General features: G+C 46.6%; 1 protein-coding gene across 9 annotated transcripts in view; it reads right to left on the reverse strand.

The window, feature by feature from the left end:
• The window catches only part of FAM227A (family with sequence similarity 227 member A), a 75,019-nt gene that overhangs the window by 45,166 nt on the left and 8,514 nt on the right, over positions 1-21,339 (reverse strand). For 7 of the 9 annotated variants that reach the window (XR_007154034.1, XR_007154035.1, XM_047867116.1 and 4 more), the window contains exons 5-10: positions 16,144-16,213; positions 15,595-15,671; positions 14,622-14,771; positions 7,340-7,441; positions 6,763-6,867; positions 4,504-4,627 (exon numbers count right to left, since the gene is read on the reverse strand). Coding sequence is in view for 7 of the 9 variants with exons in the window: in XM_047867116.1 (XP_047723072.1) it covers positions 4,504-4,627; positions 6,763-6,867; positions 7,340-7,441; positions 14,622-14,771; positions 15,595-15,671; positions 16,144-16,213 (628 nt within the window). In the remaining 2 variants the exon portion in view is untranslated. The remainder of the gene's footprint in view (positions 1-4,503; positions 4,628-6,762; positions 6,868-7,339; positions 7,442-14,621; positions 14,772-15,594; positions 15,672-16,143; positions 16,214-21,339) is intronic. The other 2 variants (XM_047867115.1, XM_047867119.1) reach the window with 2 other exon arrangements.

Here is a 21,339-nt window from a genome sequence, read left to right on the forward strand (position 1 = left end):
GCAAGTGGAAGGGGGGGGGGGGTTATTGCTGAGAATGCGTTAGGAGAAGGAGGCACAGTCTTGGACAAAACGGGAAATAGGAAGGGCGAAGCGAAGTAAGAGTCGGAAAATGAGAGGAAGGGTGGAGCAGTGGTCAAGACCTAGCTTTGCAGCGGGACAGCCTGGATCTGAACGCCTGCTCCCCTGTTTGGTGGCTGTGGGACTTCTTGGAGTCTGCATATGTTAAGAGGATTAAATGGGTGTGCAGAAAAGGCTGAGCAGGCACAAGGCTGTTCTCCTTGGAAAATCTTGCTTGTGAACTTGGCCTTTGGCTAGCATCTGCGAGTTGTCTGGTAAACATTTCTCTACACTGATATAACTTGCCCTAACTACCCAGAAGTGGGCAAATTCCTGGAAGTGTACAACCTACCACCACTGAATCACGAAGCAATACAAAAGCAGACCAGACCGATAATGAGTAAGGAGATTGAGTCAGTAATCAAAAACCTCCCAAATAAAGAAAAGCCCAGGACGCGATGGCTTCACAGGTGAGTTCTACAAAACACTTAAAGAATTAACTCCAACCTTTCTCAAACTCTTTCAAAAAAACTGAAGAGGAGGGAACACTCCCAAACTCATTTTATGAGGTGAGCATTACCCTCCTACCAAATCCAGATTAAGTATGGTACAAGAAAACTACAGACCAATGTCCCTGGTGAATATGGATGCAAAACGTCTTAAGAAAGTACCAGCAAACTGAATTCAGCATCATTTTAGGAGGATCATACACCATGGTCAAGTGAGATTGATCCCTGGGATGCAAAGATGGTTCAATAGCCACAAATCAATCAATCAACATAATACATGTTAATAGAAGGAAAGATAAAAGTCATGATAGCCTCAATCGGTGCAGGAAGAACATTTGTCACAATTCAACATCCTTCTGTGATAAAGACACTCAACAAAGTGGGGACAGAAGGAACACACCTCAGTGTAATAAAAGCCCCATATGACAAGCCTGCAGCTAACATCATACTCAATGGTGAAGAAAAGCTTTTCTTCTAAGACCAGGAACGAGATAAGGGTGGCCACTCTCACTACTCCTATTCAACATAGTACCAGAAGATCTAGCCAGAATGATTAGAAGAAAGAAAGGAAAAAAGGCATCCAAATCAGAATGGAAGAAGTAAAATCGTCTCTGTCTCATACGAGACCCAATCTCATATGCAGAAAAATCTAGAGTCCACCAAAAAACTGTTAGAATTAACAAATTCAGTACTTTTTCAGGATACAAAATCAACATATCAAAGTCAGTTGGGTTTCTATACATTGACAAGGAGCTATGTGGGAAAAAAATAAAGAAAACAACCCAACCCCACTCATGCTAACATCAAAAACAGTGAAATACTTAGGAATAAATGTAACCAAGGAAGTGAAAAGTCTGTACATTGAAAACTGTAAGACACTGATGAGAGAAATTGAAGGAGACACAAATCAACGGAAAAATATGCTGTGTTCATAGATCAACAGAATTAATATTCTGAAAACATCCATACTACCCAAAGCCATCTGTAGATTCAATGCAATCTCTCAAAATTCCAATGGCATTTTTCACAGAAGTAGAGAAAACCATCCTAAAATTTGTATGCATCCACGAGAGACCCTGAATAGCCAAAGCAATCTTGAAAAGGAATATAGGTGGAGACATCACACTCTCTGATTTTAAACTATATTACAAAGCTAAGAAATCAAAATAGTATGGTACTGGCATAAAAACAGACACATGGATCAATGAAACAGAATTGAGAACCCAGAAATAAACCTACACATAGATGGTCAACTGACATTTGATAAGGGAGCCAAGAATGTACAATGGGGAAAAAACAGTCTCTTCAATAAATGGTGCTGGGAAAACTGGACAGCCACATGCAAATGAATGAAACCGGACCCCCTAATTTTTACACCACTTAACAAAAATTAACTTGGAATGGATTAAGGACTTAAATGTAAGATCTGAAACCATAAAACTCCTGGGAGAAAATATAGGGAAAAAGCTCTCTGACATCGGTCTTGGCCATGACTTTTTGGCTACGACACCAAACGCACAAGCAACAAAGCAAAAATCAACAAATGGGACTACGTGCAACTAAAAGGCTTCTGTGCAGCAGGAGAAACAATAGGACGAAAAAGCAACATATGGAAGGGAAGAAAATATTTGCAAACCATACGTTTGATAAGAGGTTAAATATCCAAAGCATATAAGGAACTCATAGACCCAATAGCAAAAATAAGTAAGTAAGTAAATAAATAAATAAATAAATAAATAAATAAATAATAATAATCTGGTTAAAAATGGGCAAAGGACCTGAACGGTTATTTTTCCAAAGAAGACGCGGCCAACAAATATGTGAAAAGGTTCTCAACATCACTAACCAACAAGGAAATGCAAACCAGAACCACAGTGAGATATCACCTCACACCTGCTAGGATGGCCATGATCAAAAAGACCAGAGGCAACGAATGCTGGAGAGGATGTAGAAAAAAAGGGAACCCTGTGCACTGTTGGAAGGGATGTAAATTGGTACTGTCACTATGGGAAACAGTATGGAAGCTCTTCAAAAAATTAAAAATAGAACGACTCTATGATTCAGGAATCCTACTCCAAAGGAAATGAAATCACAGTCTCAAAGAGATACCTGCACCCCTAGGTTCCCTGCAGCATTATTCACAATAGCCAAGGCATGGAAACAGTCTGAGTGTCCGTCAATGGGTGGATGGATAAAGAAAATGTGGCATATATATACACAACGGAATGTTATTCAGCCATAAAAAGAAGCAAAGCCAGACAATGCAACAACGTGGATGGGCCTTGAGGGCAATATGCTAAGTGAAATTAGGCAGACGGAGAGAGACAAACACTGTTACGTGATCTCACTTAGAGGCGGAAGCTAAAAAGCCAAACTCATAGAAGCAGAGAGTAGACTGGTGGTCGCCAGGGGCTGGGGATGGAGGAAATGAAGAGATGTGGGTCAAAGGGGGTAAAGTTCCAGTTATAGGAGGAACGAGTCCCGGGGATCTACGGCATGATGGCTACAGTTAACAATACTGTGTTGTATATTTGACTGTTGTCATGAGAGTAGCTTCTAAGTGTTCTCACCATAACAACAACATGATAATTATGTGTGATGAAGGATGTGTTAACTAACCTCATTATGGTAACATTTCCCAACATATGCATGCGTCAAATCGTTACGTTGTGCATCTTACACATACACGATGTTATGCGTCAATTATACCAATAAAGCTGGGGGAAATTTTTCCCCTAACTGGTGAGAGTGGCAAGCTGTAAAACAGTGTGGCTTCTGCTGAACACCTGCTTTCCTGGAATTTTGGTACATGACAGACAGAGGTCTCTATGTGACCAGCCCCCAGGAGAAAGCTTGGGTGCTGTGTCTCTAGCCGGCTGGGCAGAAACATCACACGTGTTGCTGCATTTTTGTTGCAGAGGGATGACAGTGCCCTGCCTAACTCCTCACGGAAGGGAAACAGCATGAGGAAGCTTGCACAGGAATTCCTCCAGACCCTGCCTGTCATTTCCCTTAGGAATATTCCCTGGCTGGGGGCACCTGGGTGGCTCAGTCGGTTGAGCATCTGACTTCGGCTCAGGTCATGATCTCATGGTCCGTGAGTTCGAGCCCCGCATCACGCTCTGTGCTGACAGCTCGGAGCCTAGAGCCTGCTTCAGATTCTGTGTCTCCCTTTCTCTCTGCCTCTTCCCTGCTCCCGCTCTCTTTCTCTCAAGAATAAATAAACATTAAAATTTAAAAAAAAAAAAAAAAAAGAACATTCCCTGGCTGTGTAACCTCATTGCACTGCCATAATCTTGGCTGTCAATACTCCTACATGCTGAGACCTGAGAGTTCGCCTAGCAAATACCTTAATGTGGGAACGGCTTGGAGACCCCCAAGACAATAGGAAATGTAAAAGAGTGCTTACTTAGCACAGTACTTAGGACCCAGGAACTTCTCAATAGGTAGGAGATTTTAAGGGCCTTAGAAAATATATAGGTTGAGAAGAGGGGAGTGGGGAAGGGGAGTGAAAAGCCGTTAAAAGCAAACACCACCCTGGGCACTCACTGTGCGGGCAGCAGGGACAAGGGGACTACAGTTGGGCCACATGGAGTCACCCGGGGGAGGAAGGTTGGGATCGTCCAACCAGCATACGCTTTGGGGTTGCTGAGTTCTGCATCCATCAGCCCACAGCACATGGCCAACTAATGGGGCTCGGCTGGAGCCTGCTCCCTACAGATGCACCGGGCACAAAAAGGGACTAAGAACATCTCAGAACTGTTCAGCGGAAGCAGGCGAGATCAGTACTCCACAGGGCTCTAATCGCACACCTTACCTTCTTGAACGTCAACGAGAGTAGAGGATAGCTGCCTCAGTAAAGGGTGTTATGACCTAGGCTCAGGCAGAAAAGTGTTTCCGGAATCGCGTTCCCCAGGACAGAGCAGGCTCCTCTTACCCGAAATCCACAGGCTCATCGTGTTGCAGATGTCCGACTTGAAATCGTGCGTGTTGAACCAGGACTGTGGGAAGCAGCAACAGAAGCTGGTGTACAGGGCTTTACTCAGAAGTGATGGCAGCCTCTGGGGAGGGCGGGGGCGGGGTGGGGGGGAAGCAGAGCTCAGGCCATGTTCTGGACGTTTCTGCACCCAGAAAAGAGCCCCCGACCGTGGAAAGGATCTGCGATAAAACTCTCCACCTGACACCGTGGTGCCTTCCATTCATGGGGGGAGCAGTTTCTATCTGTCATTGGCCCACATCTTGGTGGACTCCTTACCCTACCTGGGGACCCCACCTCAGACCTCAGGCTAGGCTTGGCCAGCAACCTCCCCCTCTCGCTTTCCCTCTGCACGTGGTCTGCGGCTCAGCCCCTTCTGCCACCTCCAAAGAGTAGCCCGGATGACAAGATACATTTGACCCGCCCATCAGAGATTACAGGAAGTACCACGACTGTTATTTTTTTCCCCTCTGCACGCGTGGAACTGTTGTCCCTTCTTAACTACGGTTGAGTTCAAATTATACATTTATATCTGGCTTTGTTCATTTAACAATATAGTAGAAGCACTTCCTCGGGTTGTTAGAAACTCTTCGGGATTTTTTTTTCCCACGAGTGAACTTCATAATATTGTGCTGAGTAGGCATATCAAAATTTACTTCAACACCCCCATCAGTGGAGACCGTTTCTATGTCTGGCACATAGCAGGCAGTCACAACTTTGTGGAATGCATGAGTGAAAGCAGTTTTTCCCGAGTATTCGATTATGACTTCCAGAAAATGGAATCACGGGGGCGCCTGGGTGGCTCAGTTGGTTGAGCGTCGGACTTCAGCTCAGGTCACGATCTCGCGGTCCGTGAGTTCGAGCCCCGCGTCGGGCTCTGGGCTGATGGCTCAGAGCCTGGAGCCTGTTTCCGATTCTGTGTCTCCCTCTCTCTCTGCCCCTCCCCCGTTCATGCTCTGTCTGTCTCTGTCTCAAAAATAAATAAAACGTTAAAAGAAAAAAAAAATTAAAAAAAAAAGATGGAATCACGATAGTAATCATAGCAGCTATGATACGTTGGGGGCTTATCGTAGCAAAAATGTATCGATGCACTTCTCTCTCAGACTGTCAGAGTGTCATTTCCCTAGATCCTTCACAACCCTGGCGATTATTCTTTTTAATCCATGCAATCCAGCAGGTAAAAAGGGGCATCAAATGGCTATTGTTTTAATTTGTATGTTTGACGACTGTTAAGGGTGAACTTTTTTTCCCATTTGTATTTCTTCCCTGATGAATTTCTGGTTTGGTACTTTGTCCGCTGGTCTAGAAGGGGTTTCATAAGATTTATAAGAGTTCTTTTTTTTTTTTTTTAAGTTGTTGTGTATGTAAGTAATCTCTGTACCCAACGTGGGGCTCGAACTCATGACCCCGAGATCAAGAGATGAACGCTCCTCCAACTGAGCCAGCCAGGCGTCCCGATTTGTAAGAGTTCTTTCCATTGTGTGACATATATGCTCCGTGATTTCTGCAGTTTCGCATTTGCCTTTTAACTTTGTGGTAGTTTATTTACGTAGTTAAATCAGTCTTTGTGAATGTATGTATATTCATGCTTTTTAATTTTAAAATCACATGCTTATTTGAATACTACAGGAATATTTAAAGTAGAAAAGGAAGTCTCTTACAACCTCATTCCCCAGAGATAATCATTGCTAAGAGCTGGGTAAGTATTTTTCCAGATTTTTTTTTTTCTATTCATAGGCACACATGCATATATACATATACATTTTTAAACACAGAGTTCTAGAAATTTCTTTGCTTTCCACTTAAAATACGCCATATATAGATCTACCTTATCTTTTTGTGACTGCGGCATTGCAAGTCTGCGTATGAATATAGCACAACTTACTAATTACTCCCTCACAGAAAGAATGTTAAGGGCATTCTATTGGCATTAGCGTGATTTTTTGTTCTCCCAACAGTGGTTGGTGCTCACTTTCTTTTTTTTTTTTTTTTTTTTAAATTTTTTTTTCAACGTTTATTTATTTTGGGGACAGAGAGAGACAGAGCATGAACGGGGGAAGGGCAGAGAGAGAGGGAGACACAGAATCGGAAACAGGCTCCCGGCTCTGAGCCATCAGCCCAGAGCCCGACGCGGGGCTCGAACTCACGGACCGCGAGATCGTGACCTGGCTGAAGTCGGACGCTTAACCGACTGCGCCACCCAGGCGCCCCGGTGCTCACTTTCAAGAGAGCCTCTTCATAGTGGGATTTGGATTCATGCAACAAGAGAGACGCGTAGTGTTGGGATATCCGATCAAACAGCTTATTCTGGATCTCCTTGTTTGGCTACCAGGAATAAAAGTGGAGACGGAGTTACTAGAGCCTCCTGATGAACCGGCTAAGGCCTGAGGTTCTTAAATACGTACTCCTCTTATTCTCGAGAGGGTGAACCTCCTGTCATTTACGAAATAGTACGCTGATTTTTATAGGATTTATGAAATCGATTTATACGTGGGGTGGATTGTTGAAGAAAGTGCGCAAACCCTGGGGTGGGAGGTCCCGACCCTGCTCCCGGCCCTGTGCTCGACCAGCCGTGTGTCAGGGACCCGTTCCTGATGCTCAGGGGGCTACGGGACATTGTGCGGAGGCTGAAGCACAGGATGGATGGACGAGGCACGGGTGGGGAAGGGAAGGGGTGGCAGATGGGGCTGCAGGGGTGCTCCACAGAATCAGAGAGCCTGGTAGCCCGTGTTAGAGACATTGGGGTTTATTCCATAGAAAAGTAACTTAAGCAAGGGAGAGAAGCACGCAGATTTACCTGGTACCTCTCGTGAAAGATCCACCAGAAGCTATCCAGCCATATGGCTCTTGGAGAAGGAGAAGACAGAAACTTCTCTAATTCTCTATCGGAGCAGAAAGACTTGGGAAGAAAAAAAAAACACAACAACAACAACAACAACAAAATTCACATTATTATTGCTGTTGTCTTTGAAAACACAATTTTTCATTGTTTCATGATTTCACTGTGGCTGTGGAGCCGCAACCAGATTAATAATCCTCTCCGTTCAGAACCCGCCTTTCCTCCTGTGTCCCACAGCTTGTTATTGTCGCTAACCACACCGTCTTCCCACCCGTCATCTCTGGAGTCAACTTAAAAGAAACACTTACCCCTTTAGTTTAGTGAGTGGCGACTATTTGCCTTTCCAGGTATTTTTGCACATTCTCATCTAACCGTTAAGATAATCACACAAGGCGTGTTACTACTATCCCCACCTTACAGACGAGCCAACTGAGGACCGAAGAGCTGAAGTCCCTTGCCCAAAGAGATACAGCCAGCGAGTGGCAGAGCCAGCACTGGAATCTGTAACTGGAGGCAGCTTCCCTGTTCTGTCACCTACTCCGATCAGCGGCAATCAACAAACACACACGCTACACAGCTGCAAGTCACTGGACCAGGAGATTCTGCGGGGTTCACGGTGAGCACATGCAACTCTAAAATCGGAATTATCAGCGAACTCGGAGGGGCAGGAAATTCAGACTTCGTTGCAAGGCGACCCGGTAACCTGACTCTGATTCCAGAGCTATCATCTTAATAGCGTAATGACACGTAGTATTTGTTGAATGTTTACCATGCGTCTGGCACAGGGCTGCGCCCTTCGCCCCTCACCTCATTTCGTTTGTTACCATCTAGGTGGTAGCTACTACAGGCATCCCCGGTTTATAGAAGAGGAAAGGGAGGGTCCGAAAGTTTAGGACTCTTGCCCAAGTTCGCATGGCCGGGGAGGCTCCGGAGCGGCAGCTTGACCCCAGAGACACCGCACACGCTGCCTCTTAGCATTATGAAGAGCAAAGAGATCCCATTCCTGCCCCCTCTTGGATGCAAAGGGGGAGACTCCTTGGCTCTCCCTTCAGGCCTATGGAAGCTGGGGGCAGGGTGCGTGGATAAGCCTCCCTCATCGGCAGGGAGTTCTCTGAGCCCAGCTCTCTGCTTTGTCTTTTTCACCGTTCCTCACGTTTCCTTAGAGAAAACATACAGTCAGCGCAGTTCAGAGCACAGACTTCGAATCCAGCTGGATTCAAATCCAGCTCTTATGCTAAGAAGCTGTGTGGCCTTGAGCAACGTTATTAAACCTGTATGTGCTCAGCTTCCTCAACCAGACGACAGAGGGAAACTGAAGGACTCCATAAGAATCTGCTTTCTGTGGGAGGCCTGAGTGGCTCAGTCGGTTAAGCTTCTGACTCTGGGTTTTGGCTCAGGTCATGATCTTGCGGTTTGTGAGTTCGAGCCTACTTGGGATTCTCTCTCTCTCTGCTCCTCCCCAGCTAATGCTCTCTCTCTCAAAATAAATAAATAAACTTAAAAAAAAGACCCTGCTTTTTGCTCCTTTTTCCTCTTCTATTCTTGCTAGGACCTGCACACCCCACTTTACACAAGCCTCATAATGCAAATGGTGCCTGTCCTCCTTGTAAAGTACAAGGAGTTGATGATTTCTTTAGAATAGACATTTAAGGGAGGACCGGGTGAGAATGACCAGAAAAACCATCATATGCATATTCCAGCCCACGGATGCTAAACATCTTGATGCCAAGACCCCCGGGCTCCAAGGAATAACACCTGGGCCTTGGTCTTTGTTCTAACCGTTCCCGGATGCCTGAGAGGACACATACACCGGAACACCATCTTCAGTAAAAACCCTAGACCCCAAACATAGACAAGATTCATATCCCTTTCCTTTCTGAGTCTCCCAGACACTCTGTCTCTACCTACACTCTCTCTATACCTTTAATAAACTCTGCTTTCACTTCCTGCTGGCCCCTGTTTGATTTCTATCCTGTGTGCAGCCAGGGACCCTTGGACCCAGCCTACCAGCATCACGGAGAATGGAGAGGACAGCGATCGTCCCTGCCTCGAGGACTGCCATGACCGTTACATGAGTGAGTGACACACACAAAGTGCTCAGAACAGTGTCAGGCACTTAGGAAACACTCACTAAAGGTGTGCTAGCTCTTACTTATTTATTCACACTCTTGCTTCCTTTCAAAAAGTTCATTTCAGCCCCTCAACAGCTATTTACTGAGCACCTACTAGGTGCCTAGATGGTGATGGAGAGTCCCTGCCCTGGAGACGTTCACAAGTAAGCAGACATTTATAATGCAGTGTGATGGGTGCCTTAAGAGAAGGAATCCCAGGGGCATATAGAGGGGCTCTGGGGTACCGGGGAGAGTAAAAATGACTGGATGGGGGTGCCTGAGTGGCTCAATCAGTTGAGGATCTGACTTCGGCTCAGGTCGTGATCTCACAGCTCGTGAGTTCGAGCCCTGTGTCGGGCTCTGTGCTGACAGCTCGGAGCCTGGAGCCTGCTTCAGATTCTGTGTCTCCCTCTCTCTCTCTACCCCCACTCTGCTCATGCTCTCTCTCTGTCTCAAAAATAAATAAACATTAAAGAAAAATTTAAAAAAAATAAATAACAGTAAAAAAAAAAAAAAAGACCAGAGGAAGAAGGGAGAAGGTACATTAGAGGGGACGGAGATGGCCAGGCAGAAGGCATGCTAAACAGCAGGTGCAGTGATCCAGACAGGAAGGTGTGGGGCTTGAACTTGGCAGTGGCAGCAAGGAGGAGGAGGAGGTACAGGGAAGACAGCAGGTGAATCTCAGTGATGGCTCAGACGCAGGGGTGAGGACCAGGGAGGAGACTGGCTTATGCTTGGCTGGAAGGCTGCAGTTTTCGACCAGACAGGAGGAGAAGCAGTGTCATGAGTCTGAGAAGGGCAGGAGGCGGGGGGATATGGGAGTCGGAGTGCAGCATGGGGTTTGGAGGTGGTGACACAGTCCCTAAGTGTGATTAGCCTCATGCGGGGAGATGACTCATGTCCACCCCCTCCCCGCCCATGAGTCTGTGTAGAGGAAGAAGACGGAGCAGAGGCAGGGGTCCTGAAGAACGTGGGCTTGGAAGGCCAAAGCGTGCTGCCTGCATAGACGGAGAAGCTGCTACAGGGACCGAGGAAGGATACAACTGTCAAGTGCAGGGAGTCATCCTCTGGGCCAGTTCTACAGAGAGGTCGTCTAATGGAACAACAGAAACACATCCTGTGGACTTGGCCTTCTGAGAGCCAAGGGCGGACAGACACGGCCACTTTCAGTGATGGGAAAGGAATGGGGGTGGTTACAGCAGCACCGAGGAGAGAATGGCAGTGAGAATGTGAGGGCAGCTCTTGGCCTCCGAGGCTCGGCTCGGTGCCGGGCTGGGGCCAACCACTGACGGAGGGAGACGGGCCTTTCATCCTCATGGAGCTCACGGTCTAGTGATGGCCTCCCGATTCTCCAGAGCAGAGGCAATGTCACTGCCAAGAGGGAAGGTGCGGTGACAGAGGAGAGGGTTCGAGGAGGCAAGGAAGGGTTTGCAGTGGCCCCTGAACAGGCTGGAACAGGGTCCTTTTAAAGGTAAGACACAGGAGGGCGCCTGGGTGGCTCAGTCTGTTAAGGGTCTGACTCTTGATTTCAGATCAGTTCATGATCTCACAGTTTCATGGGTTCAGACCCCATCCACCTTTATGTGGACAGTGCAGGGCTTGCTTGGGATTCTCTCCCTCTCTCTCTTTCCCTCCCCCACTTGTGTTCTCTCTGTCTCTCTCAAAATAAATAAACTTTAAAAAAAACAAAGGTAATGGGGCACCTGGGTAGCTCAATCAGTTCAGCATCCAACTTCGGCTCAGGTCATGATCTCACGGTTCATCAGTTCGAGCCCTGCATCTGGCTCTCTGCTGACAGCTCAGAGCCTGGAACCTGCTTCTGATTCTGTGTCTCCCTCTCTCTCTACCCCTGCCCTGCTTGTGCTTTGTCTATCTCTCAAAAATAAAGAAAAATAAACATAAAATCTTTTAGTTTTTATTTTTTAATTAAAATTCAATGTTTAGGGGCCACCTGGGTGGCTCAGTCGGTTGGGCATCCGACTTCGGCTCAGGTCATGATCTCACAGTCCGTGGGTTCAAGCCCCGCATCGGGCTCTGTGCTGGCAGCTCAGAGCCTGGAGCCTGCTTCGGATTCTGGGTCTCCCTCTCTCTCTGCTCCTCCCCTGCTCATGCTCTGTCTCTCTGTGTGTCAAAAATAAAAACATAAAATAAAATAAAATAAAATAAAATAAAATAAAATAAAATAAAATAAAATAAAATTCAATGTTTATTTATTTGGGGGGGCTGGGGGAAGTGCAGAGAGAGAGAGAGAGAGAGAGAGAGAGAGAGAGAGAGAGAGAGACAGAGGATCTGAAGCAGGCTCTGTGCTGACAGCAGAGAGCCCGATATAGGGCTCACGAACGGTGAGATCATGACTTGAGCTGAAGTCAGATGCTGAACAGACTGAGCCACCCAGGTGCCCCAATAAAATCTTAAAAAAAATTTTTTTTTAAATAAAGCCAAGACACAAATTTGCCTTGAGTTTCCTGGGAGCCGAAGGAAAACACCAGTTATAAGACTAAAATCATGCCAGGGGATGTGTAGTTTTTCTGGGGATTAAGGCCTAAGGAGAACATTCCCCATGGGACCTCAAAAATGGAACATTAAGTAACAGCAGTCACTGTCCTCGGGGCTACCCACACAGCAAATGGAACACAAATACATGTGGCTGTGCCAGTGGGCCTGTGCAGGGCAAGCAAAGTCATGGGCTGGAAGGTCACACAGGGACAACAGGTCCATAAAACATACAACCTATTTGTTCTCAAATCTTTCTCCTATCTATCTATCTATCTATCTATCTATCTACCTACCTATCTATCTATCATCTATCTTTAACTTTTTTTTTTATTATTTAAGTAATCTCTACACCCCAGGTGGGATTTGAACTCACAGCCCCAAGATCAAGAGTCGTATGCTCTTCTGAGTGAGCCAGCCAGGTGCCCCGTTCTTTTTTTTTTTTTTTTTTGAAGTACAGGCAAAGGAGGGAAAAAAAAGTATGACCTTATCACTCAGTGAACATCGGTGATATCTACTATGGTTCCATCACCAGATTTTCCTGTATGTGCTTACGTAGCATCATACTGTAGAGTTTTATATACTGATATCTTTCATTTAACACCACAGCATAGTGCAATACACTCTTTGTAAACATTGATTTTAATGGCTAAATAGTCCATGATACATATACCCCAAATGACCATGCTAGTCTTCTATTATTCATCATTAAGCTAATAACACTGATAATAAAAACTACCATTTTTTGAGAACTTCTGACTTACTAGGCACTGCGCTAAGGACTTTTTATACACTTAAATAAGATCCTTATCTTATTTAATGTTACAATAACACCTCCAGGTAGAGACTGCTTTTATCCTTACTTTACAGCAGAAACTAGAGCCCAGAGAGCTACTTAGCCACCAAGAGGCACTACCTCCCTTCCAGTTTCTTGCTGTCCCAAATAACAATGTGGGGAATATCTTCTTGCACTCTCCTGGAGGGAATGTGACGCTGTGAGTGCCCGCCGCTCCTCCACCCCTCTGCCAAAGACGGCAGGGGACCAGGCACCTGGGCCCAGAGCCCCTACCGACTGGTTAAAGGCAGCTGTCCACTTGCTGACTGCAGTCCATGCTGGAGCCAGGCGCTGGAACTCCAGCAAATACCACTGTCATCTTGGGCGGCGGCTGGCCCACACAGACCATCACTCTGAGAAAGTCTGAACACAAGACACAGAGGAATGAGACCGACGGAGCTGATGCAGAGATATCGCCGCCGGAGAGAAGGCAGCAGGGAGAAATCGTGAAGAGAGGAGGGAGTGAAGGAAGGTGGCTGGGCAGAGGGAGAGAGGAGCGAGGGAAAGAGAGACAAAGCGACAGAGGGAGGAGGAGAAAAGAGAGAGAGACGGGGTAGTAAGTGGTTTGAGGCAGCAGTGGGAAGTACAGGTAGACAAGGCTAAGAACCTGGGTCCCGGCAGGGGACGACGCTTTGGGGACACCATGAAGGGCGATGAGACCAGCTATAGGGCTGCGGGTACCATTTCCTGGGCTTCCTCCCCTCCCCACACCTCTCTGTACTCATCCCCGCCTCTTGAGTGGTCTCACAAATTCTAGGCCTTGGAATACCGGCCCCACCCCCCGCCCTGCTTCCCAAGGAACCCAGCGTGCTCCAATGCACTGCTCTCCAAGTGGTTGTTCTCCCCAAGGGGCACCAAGGGACGTGGGAGGAAAATACTCTAACTAATGTCTAACTAAGAGAAATAAGAAATTAAGATTACTAATATATAATGTAGCAGTTGACAACAGAGCATGTATGTATATCATTTACAAAAAAACATAGATCATGATGGTGCACGCTCAAAATTTTTTGCCAATAAGACACATGATCAAAGCAGTCTGGGGGCGCCTGAGTGGCTCAGTCGGTTAAGAGTCTGACTTCGGCGCAGGTCACGATCTCACGGTTTGTGAGTTCAAGCCCCACATCGGACTCTATGCTGACAGCTCAGAGCCTGAAGCCTGCTTCGGATTCTGTGTCTCCCTCTCTCTCTGCCCTCCCTTGCTTGTGCTCTGTCTCTCTCTCGCAAAAATAAACATTAAAAAGAATTTTTTATTTATTTTATTTATTTTTTAATTTTTTTTTTAACGTTTATTCATTTTAGAGACAGAGAGAGACAGAGCATGAACGGGGGAAGGTCAGAGAGAGAGGAAGACACAGAATCTGAAACAGGCTCCAGGCACTGAGCTGTCAGCACAGAGCCCGACGCGGGGCTCGAACTCATGGACCGCGAGATCATGACCTGAGCCGAAGTCGGTCGCCCAACCGACTGAGCCACCCAGGCGCCCCTAAACATTAAAAATAATTTTAATAAAAAATGAAAAATGAAAAAAAACAGTCTGGAAATGAGTGCTCAGGGAGGAAGAATCTAGGTTTTGGAGGGAACACGGGCTTGGGTTCTAATCTCGGCTCAGTTACTTGCAAACTGTCTGGCCGTGGAAACTGACTTACTTAGTGAACCTGACTCAGTTCCTTGGGGTATAGAACGGGACGGCTATGTCTGTCTGCCACATGGTTGCTGTAAAGCTGGGGTACAGCTGGGCCCACAGCAGGGGGATCACACAGTTGGTAACATTGGTGAGCTGCCCACTCTCCCTCCTTACCTTGCCACTAAGGCGGTTTCTCTCAGCCCGGACCACATTGCCCACCATGTCACAGAAGTTCACCCCATTTGGAAGCCTGTTCGGCACAGCGCTGTTAAATTTATGTGGGTGCTGGTACAGCTCCACCAGCAGATTTTTATCTGCTGTTTTCTGAAACAAAAAGCAGATATGAAAATGAGGTCCATCATTTGACAGCTTAAACTAAAACTAAAAACTAGGATATCTTCCCCTTTTTATCACGAAGATGGTGTAACAAGCTTACAGAAACTGGACAAAATGGGGGCACATTTAGGACCCCAGCACCTCTTACCAAATGATTTATATTATTTCTATTTTCCCTTTCAGGCTCTGAGCATGTTTACAAATATGCAGATATAACTCGACTCATGTTACAATACATAAATACACACACACACACACACACACACACACACACACACACACACACACGGTGTCCTGCTTTCTCCACCTTAGATTTTCCACATTGCTACACTGTCTTCAAATGTATCACTTCAGAGAATAGATCCTGTTATGAAGATGGGCTATCATTTAACTAACTACTCACGGATTACCTCCAATTAATATTACTGTCATTAATAATTTGGAGCATACAGTTTCCCCCTTGGGTTTATTCATTATGAATTTCTGGGGAAAAAAGGCAATATAACAACTATAAAAAATGTGAAGATACAGAAAAGTGGAAAGAGAAAACCAATTGCCATCACCCGAGGCACCTGCTGGAAACATTTTGGGGGACTGAGTTACTTTTCTTTTTTTTTTTAAGTGTGTTTATTTATTTGTTTTGAGACAGAGACAGAGAGAGCGAACTACTTTAAGATCCTCTAAAAAGGGCACTCTGCAGTTTTCCTGCACAATCACCATCCAGGTGCCAAGCGTCCCCTCCCCAGGACTAAAATCTCTTTCATGCCCAGCAGAAACCAGTCAGAGAGAGACCCAGCAGCAGATCCCTTACCCTTTTATTGATGAAAGATTTGACATTCCTAGATTCCGAGCCTCTGCAAATATGCTGTGATTTTCTGTGACTCTTGTCTGCAGAAGAATGGAAGAAGAGAAAGGATGTAACCACGAGGTTTGTCCATCGCTGTGCAGTAACCATAGCTGGGATGTTTCACTCACTCAGCCTGAGCTGTCAGAGGACAGTCACACTGTTAGTCTCACTGGTCCCCGCCTGAGTTGCTGGCTCCCTGGATCCAGGACCCACCGCAGACAAGCTGTCCCCTTGCCCCCAAGGTCTGTAAACTCTGTTCAGCGGCACCTAGCCCACAGTTGGGGGCATTGCAAAGATTTAACAGGAGAAGTGCCACCTGGTAGGCCGTCTCTAAGTGCGCCGTCCTTCCCTCCTAACTTGCCCAATGCCAGCAAGTCAGACATGAGACTCCTCCAGAAGAGGACAAAGCTATCCTCGGTTGAAATGCTGGATTCCTGCTTAACTGCATTTGAGATACTAACAATAGCCAAACCCCACAGAAACACCATCAAGGCTATGAGAAAGGATTGTTGCCTCTGTCTCCCGGGTCGCCGTGACTTTTCTCTCTCAAGGCCTTCTTCTCCAACTCAAATCTCTCAATTGCCTTCAAAAACCAGAAAGAAATGGGGCATTAGGGATTCGTGCAGATCTCGGTGCGGGATGAGGGTCAGAGATCAGGCCATTTCCCCCGCTGGGGCGCAAAAGGCCTGGAGCGGAGGTTGTGGCAGCGCCTCCCTGTCTTCCCCGTAGGTGCCAGGGTCTCCGCGGCCACTGGTGTCACTGACCTCATTCCCACCCCCACCGAGTGTCACCACCGATACATCCCCCCACCTTGCCTTCTCCCACGCTGCCCCTCCTCCTGGCTATGCCTCCTCTTGTCTATACCTCTGAGGAGGTACAGGATGTGGGAAAGGGGCTCCAATCAAGCTCCCTGGGCTAAAAGCTATTGTTTAAACTCTCTGTGAGGGGGACAATGATACCTACCTTCTAGGGTCCTTGTAAGGATTGGATATACAGTATTGAGTGCATCTTAAATTTTTTTTAATGTTTATTTATTTTTGAGAGAGAGAGAGAGAGAGAGAGCGCATGTGAGCAGGGGAAGGGCAGAGAAAGGGGAAGACACAGAATCAGACTCCAGGCTCTGAGCTGTCAGCACGGAGCCCGATGTGGGGCTCGAACTCATAAACAGTGAGATCATGACCTGAGCCGAAGTCAGACGCTTAACCGATTGAGCCACCCAGGTGCCCCTAATGCATCTTAAAACACTAGTGCGGAGGCTACTACCAGATAGGAGCTGCTCAATAAAGGCTAATTATTATTATTATTATTATTAATCACCAGACCCTTGACTTCTCAACAGATTTCTCTTGATCTCTGATTCCTCCTCCCCCATTCCCGCATCCCCTCCTGAGGGAACAAAAGGAAAGAAAAATGAATGTCAGTGACCCAACAAGTTGTACTGATCGTCGGCCATGAGCCCGGCACTGCTCTTGGACAATAAAGTCAACGAAGAATGAGGATTCTGTGTCCTCGCCTTTAGGAATTTACCATCTGTTTGGACAGTTGACATCAGCACACGTGGGCCAAGTAGGTCCTAAATTGCTCCATTTGGGTTTGAAGCAACTGAGAGTAATGTGAAATGGAAGAGTCACCGAGGACCACCCACGAGCGCTGGGGGAAACGATGAGGCATCTGTCGTGCTTGATAAACTGTGAAACGCCCCCTCCAGTCTTCTACCCCCTTTATGAGCATGTGCGCAGGTGTATGTAGATGGGGAAAGGGCTCACACTGGTAGGTCTACATGTCAACGCTTGTCGCTCCAAAAACATAGGCCAAGATAAGGCATGATGAATGAACGGGAGGGGTATGAGCCAAGGCAGTGGAACAGCGGTGTCTCTGGTCCTTACCGGGATGCCACTTGTAGCCCATATTGTCAAGGCCTTGGAAGGATGGACAAGACTTGCACACGGAGAGAGCAGAACGGATAGGTGAACGTTGGGAGGCCAGCAAGTTTTAGGCGTCAACGATGAGGCCAGCACTGGGCCGTGTGCATCTGAGATGACAGTGGTACCTACAAGTGGGGCTGTCCCCCTACTTGGGGAGTTTTTCAGATACACCAATTCAATGGAGAAGTTCATGCCTTGCGTCTGCCTCAGCTCATGAATTGTTTACGTACTGTGGCTCCTGAATAGTTCTCTACTTAAAATTTAAAACCAGTAAATAATTCACAAGGTACAAAATCAAGTAGTAGAGTAAAAAGTCTCCCTCCTGCCTCCCTCCACCCAATACCCTTAATTTCTTGCATAGCCTTCCGGAGACATCGTGTTCAAATGAGAGCACGCAGAACACACGGTCCCACGTGATGCGCTTTTCACTTTTAGTTTTTTTAAAAACCTCCCAGGGGAGTCTGATGATCACTTAGGTTTAGGTGCCACTGCTCTAGGTGGCTGGGAATATGAGGCTGAGATACAGGAGAGAAGCTAGGATTTGCAACCATATCATTCATTCCACAGGTATTTCCTGAGCACCTGCTCAAGGCCAATGCTATGCCCGTGTCGGGGATGCAGCAGAGAGCAGCGAACGCTGCTGAGGCTTCAAGGATTAGTGGGGAGAAGCCAGGGATTTTGAGGTGGCCAGTGCTGCGGTGGGGAGGTACAGGATGCCAGCAATGTGCCCAGAAGGGGCCCCTCCACTAGTCTTGGGGTACGGGATGAAGAGAAGTCCCTTCTAGGATGAGGACGTCCAGGCGGAGAGCGGAAGGGGGCCGGAAGGAAGAGCCAAGCAAGGGGTACCCGGTGCGGGGTGGGGCGGGGGGGGGGGGGCGCGCTCAGTCGGTTCAGCATCTGACTGTTGATTTCGGCTCAAGTCATGATCTCACGGTTCGCGAGTTCGAGCCCCACGTCAGGCTCTGCGCTCAGTGCAGAGCCAGCTTGGGATTCCCTCTTTCTCTCTCTCTCTGCCCCTCTCCCGTGCTCTGTCTCTCTCATGTGCTCTCTCCTTCTCTCTCTCACTCTCTAAATAAATAAATAAATAAATAAATAAATAAATAAATAAAGCTGAAGAAGAGCTAAGCAAGGTTCATGGCCAGAGAGGTGGGAAGCCCACACTTAGGGCATGGAAGAAGGAACAGGAAAGGGACATGGTGATGTGGGATGTGGGGAGGAGGATCTGGGGCTCATTCGTTCACTAGTGCACACTTAAGAAGCACCTCTTACGCACTAGGCACAGGGCTGGGTGCCAGGCAGCACGGCAGCATGGAGGCTGGAGAAACCCGTCTGGCTACGGCCCCGACACAGGAGAAGTGGCTGCACGGTCAAGGTGGACACAGGGCAGGGCAAACCGCAGCCAACAGAGCTTGGGCAGGGTAGCCTAGGGATGGGCTCTTGTGGCAGAAGGCAGTGAGCATCTGACAGATCTCACCAGCTGCTTGGGCAGAGGACAGGAAGGACAGGCAAGGGGTCCCTTCCTCCAGGTCATATGAGGACCCAAGGTTGCTCCCACCAGCCCTATCTTGGTTCTCACTGGCCACGAAGGGCACCTGAGGAGATATGCCAATGCTAGGCAATCTTTTTCTCTTTTTAATGTTTACTTACTTATTTTGAGAGGCAGGAGAGCGAGAGAGAGACAGAGAGAGAGAGAATATGAGCAGGGGAGGGGCAGGGAGAGAGAGGGAGAGAAAGAATCCCAAGCAGGTTCTGCACTGTGAGCACAGAGCCCGACATGGGACTCTCGTCCACGAATCGTGAAATCATGACCTGAGCCAAAAATCAAGAGTCGGACACTTAACTGACCAAGCCACCGAGGCTCCCCAATGCTCGACAATCTTAAGTAGCCACCAGAGCCTGTTTCTGGGAGCAAAATATTCTTCCTCTTGGTTTTAAAATTATCATAAAAAATCACAGAACTGACATGCAAATACATTCCTTTTGTAAACAACATTACAGAAGTATCCAGAGTAAAAAACATGTTTACTCGCCTTCCATACCACCCCCTTTCCAGAAATGACCCCATTGACTGTTTGGTGTGTATCCTTCCAGACTTTTCTCCTACACGTTCATACATATAGAATGTCCTTCCTGTGAGCCAGGCACTCTTCTCGGGCCTGATTTAAGGGGCTTCGTGAGTTTTAACTCCTCTAATTCTTACAACAACCCTATGAGGTAGATACATTATTTTTGTTATCACCAGTCTCTAGAAAACAGAGATTCATAAAGGTTAAACAATTAACCCAGTTTCACAATGTGAGAAAATGGCGGAGCAGGAATTTAAACACAGACCGTCTTATTCCGGAGTCTGTGTCCCTAATGCTATACCTCTCCTGCCTACACAGGCACACACAGAGAGACGAGGTTTCTTAACTTATATGGAATCGCTCCAAGTTGTGTGTGTGTGTGTGTGTGTGTGTGTGTGTGTGTGTATGTTGCCTTTATTCACAATTTAATTCTAAGCTCTACTCGATGGTGGGGTAGGTAGGGGCAAGTGAAGCTAATGGTCTCGTTGCTGCATGAGTGAAAACATGGCGGAACCTCTGGGAAAGGCAATTCGACTGTATTTACCAAAATTCGAAATTTCACTTCTAGGACTCTAACATGCAGAAATACTTGCAAGTGAGCCCCAAGATACAAACACAGAAATATTCACGTGTTCACTATGATGAAAACACCACTGAAATATTTATCGGTAGGGAATAAATTAATGATGCCGCATCCAACAAAGAGAATATTATGCGGTCACGAAAAGACCAGGGCAGATCCACAGTCGTGACTTGGAAGCATCTCCAAGAGTTACTGAGGCTAAAAATAAATAAATGAATGAATGAATAAAAAACAAACAAAAGCAGGTTACAAAAACAGTATTTATGGTATGACCCTACTCACATTAAAAAAAGAAAATGATAACCCTAAATATATGTGTTCTATGTTTCTAAATGTATAGAAAAAGTTCTTGGGTACCTGGCTGGCTCAGTTGATGGAGCACGCAACTCTTGATCTCAGGGTCATGAGTTCAAGCCCCGTGTAGACATTATTTAAAAAATAAATTTTTTAGGGGCGCCTGGGTGGCGCAGTCGGTTAAGCGTCTGACTTCAGCCAGGTCACGATCTCGCGGTCCGTGAGTTCGAGCCCCGCGTCGGGCTCTGGGCTGATGGCTCAGAGCCTGGAGCCTGTTTCCGATTCTGTGTCTCCCTCTCTCTCTGCCCCTCCCCCGTTCACGCTCTGTCTCTCTCTGTCCCAAAAATAAACGTTGAAAAAAAAAAAAATTAAAAAAAAAAATTTTTTTAAATTTAATTTACATTTTTTTTAATTTACATCCAAACTAGTTAGCATCTAGTACAACAATGATTTCAGGAGTAGATTCCTTAGTGCCCCTTCCCCAGTTAGCCCATCCCCCCTCCCACAACCCCTCCTGTAACCCTCTGTTTGTTCTCCATATTTATGAGTCTCTTATGTTTTGCCCACCTCCCTTTTTTTATATTATTTTTGTTTCCCTTCCTTACGTTCACCTGTTTTGTCTCTTGAAGGCCTCATAGGAGTGAAGTCATATGATTTTTGTCTTTCTCTGACTGACTAATGTCACTTAGCATGATACCCTCCAGTTCCATCCACAGAGAAAAATAAAATATTTTTTTTAAAAAACTCTGGAAGGATACAAAACAAACAATTAATAGTGGTTACTTCTCAGGAGGAAATAAAGGGCTGGGAGTGAAGTAAATTTTACGGTTTACTTTTATAC

The sequence above is a fragment of the Prionailurus viverrinus genome, chromosome B4 (assembly GCF_022837055.1).
Source record: "Prionailurus viverrinus isolate Anna chromosome B4, UM_Priviv_1.0, whole genome shotgun sequence".
Taxonomy (NCBI): Eukaryota; Metazoa; Chordata; class Mammalia; order Carnivora; family Felidae; genus Prionailurus; species Prionailurus viverrinus.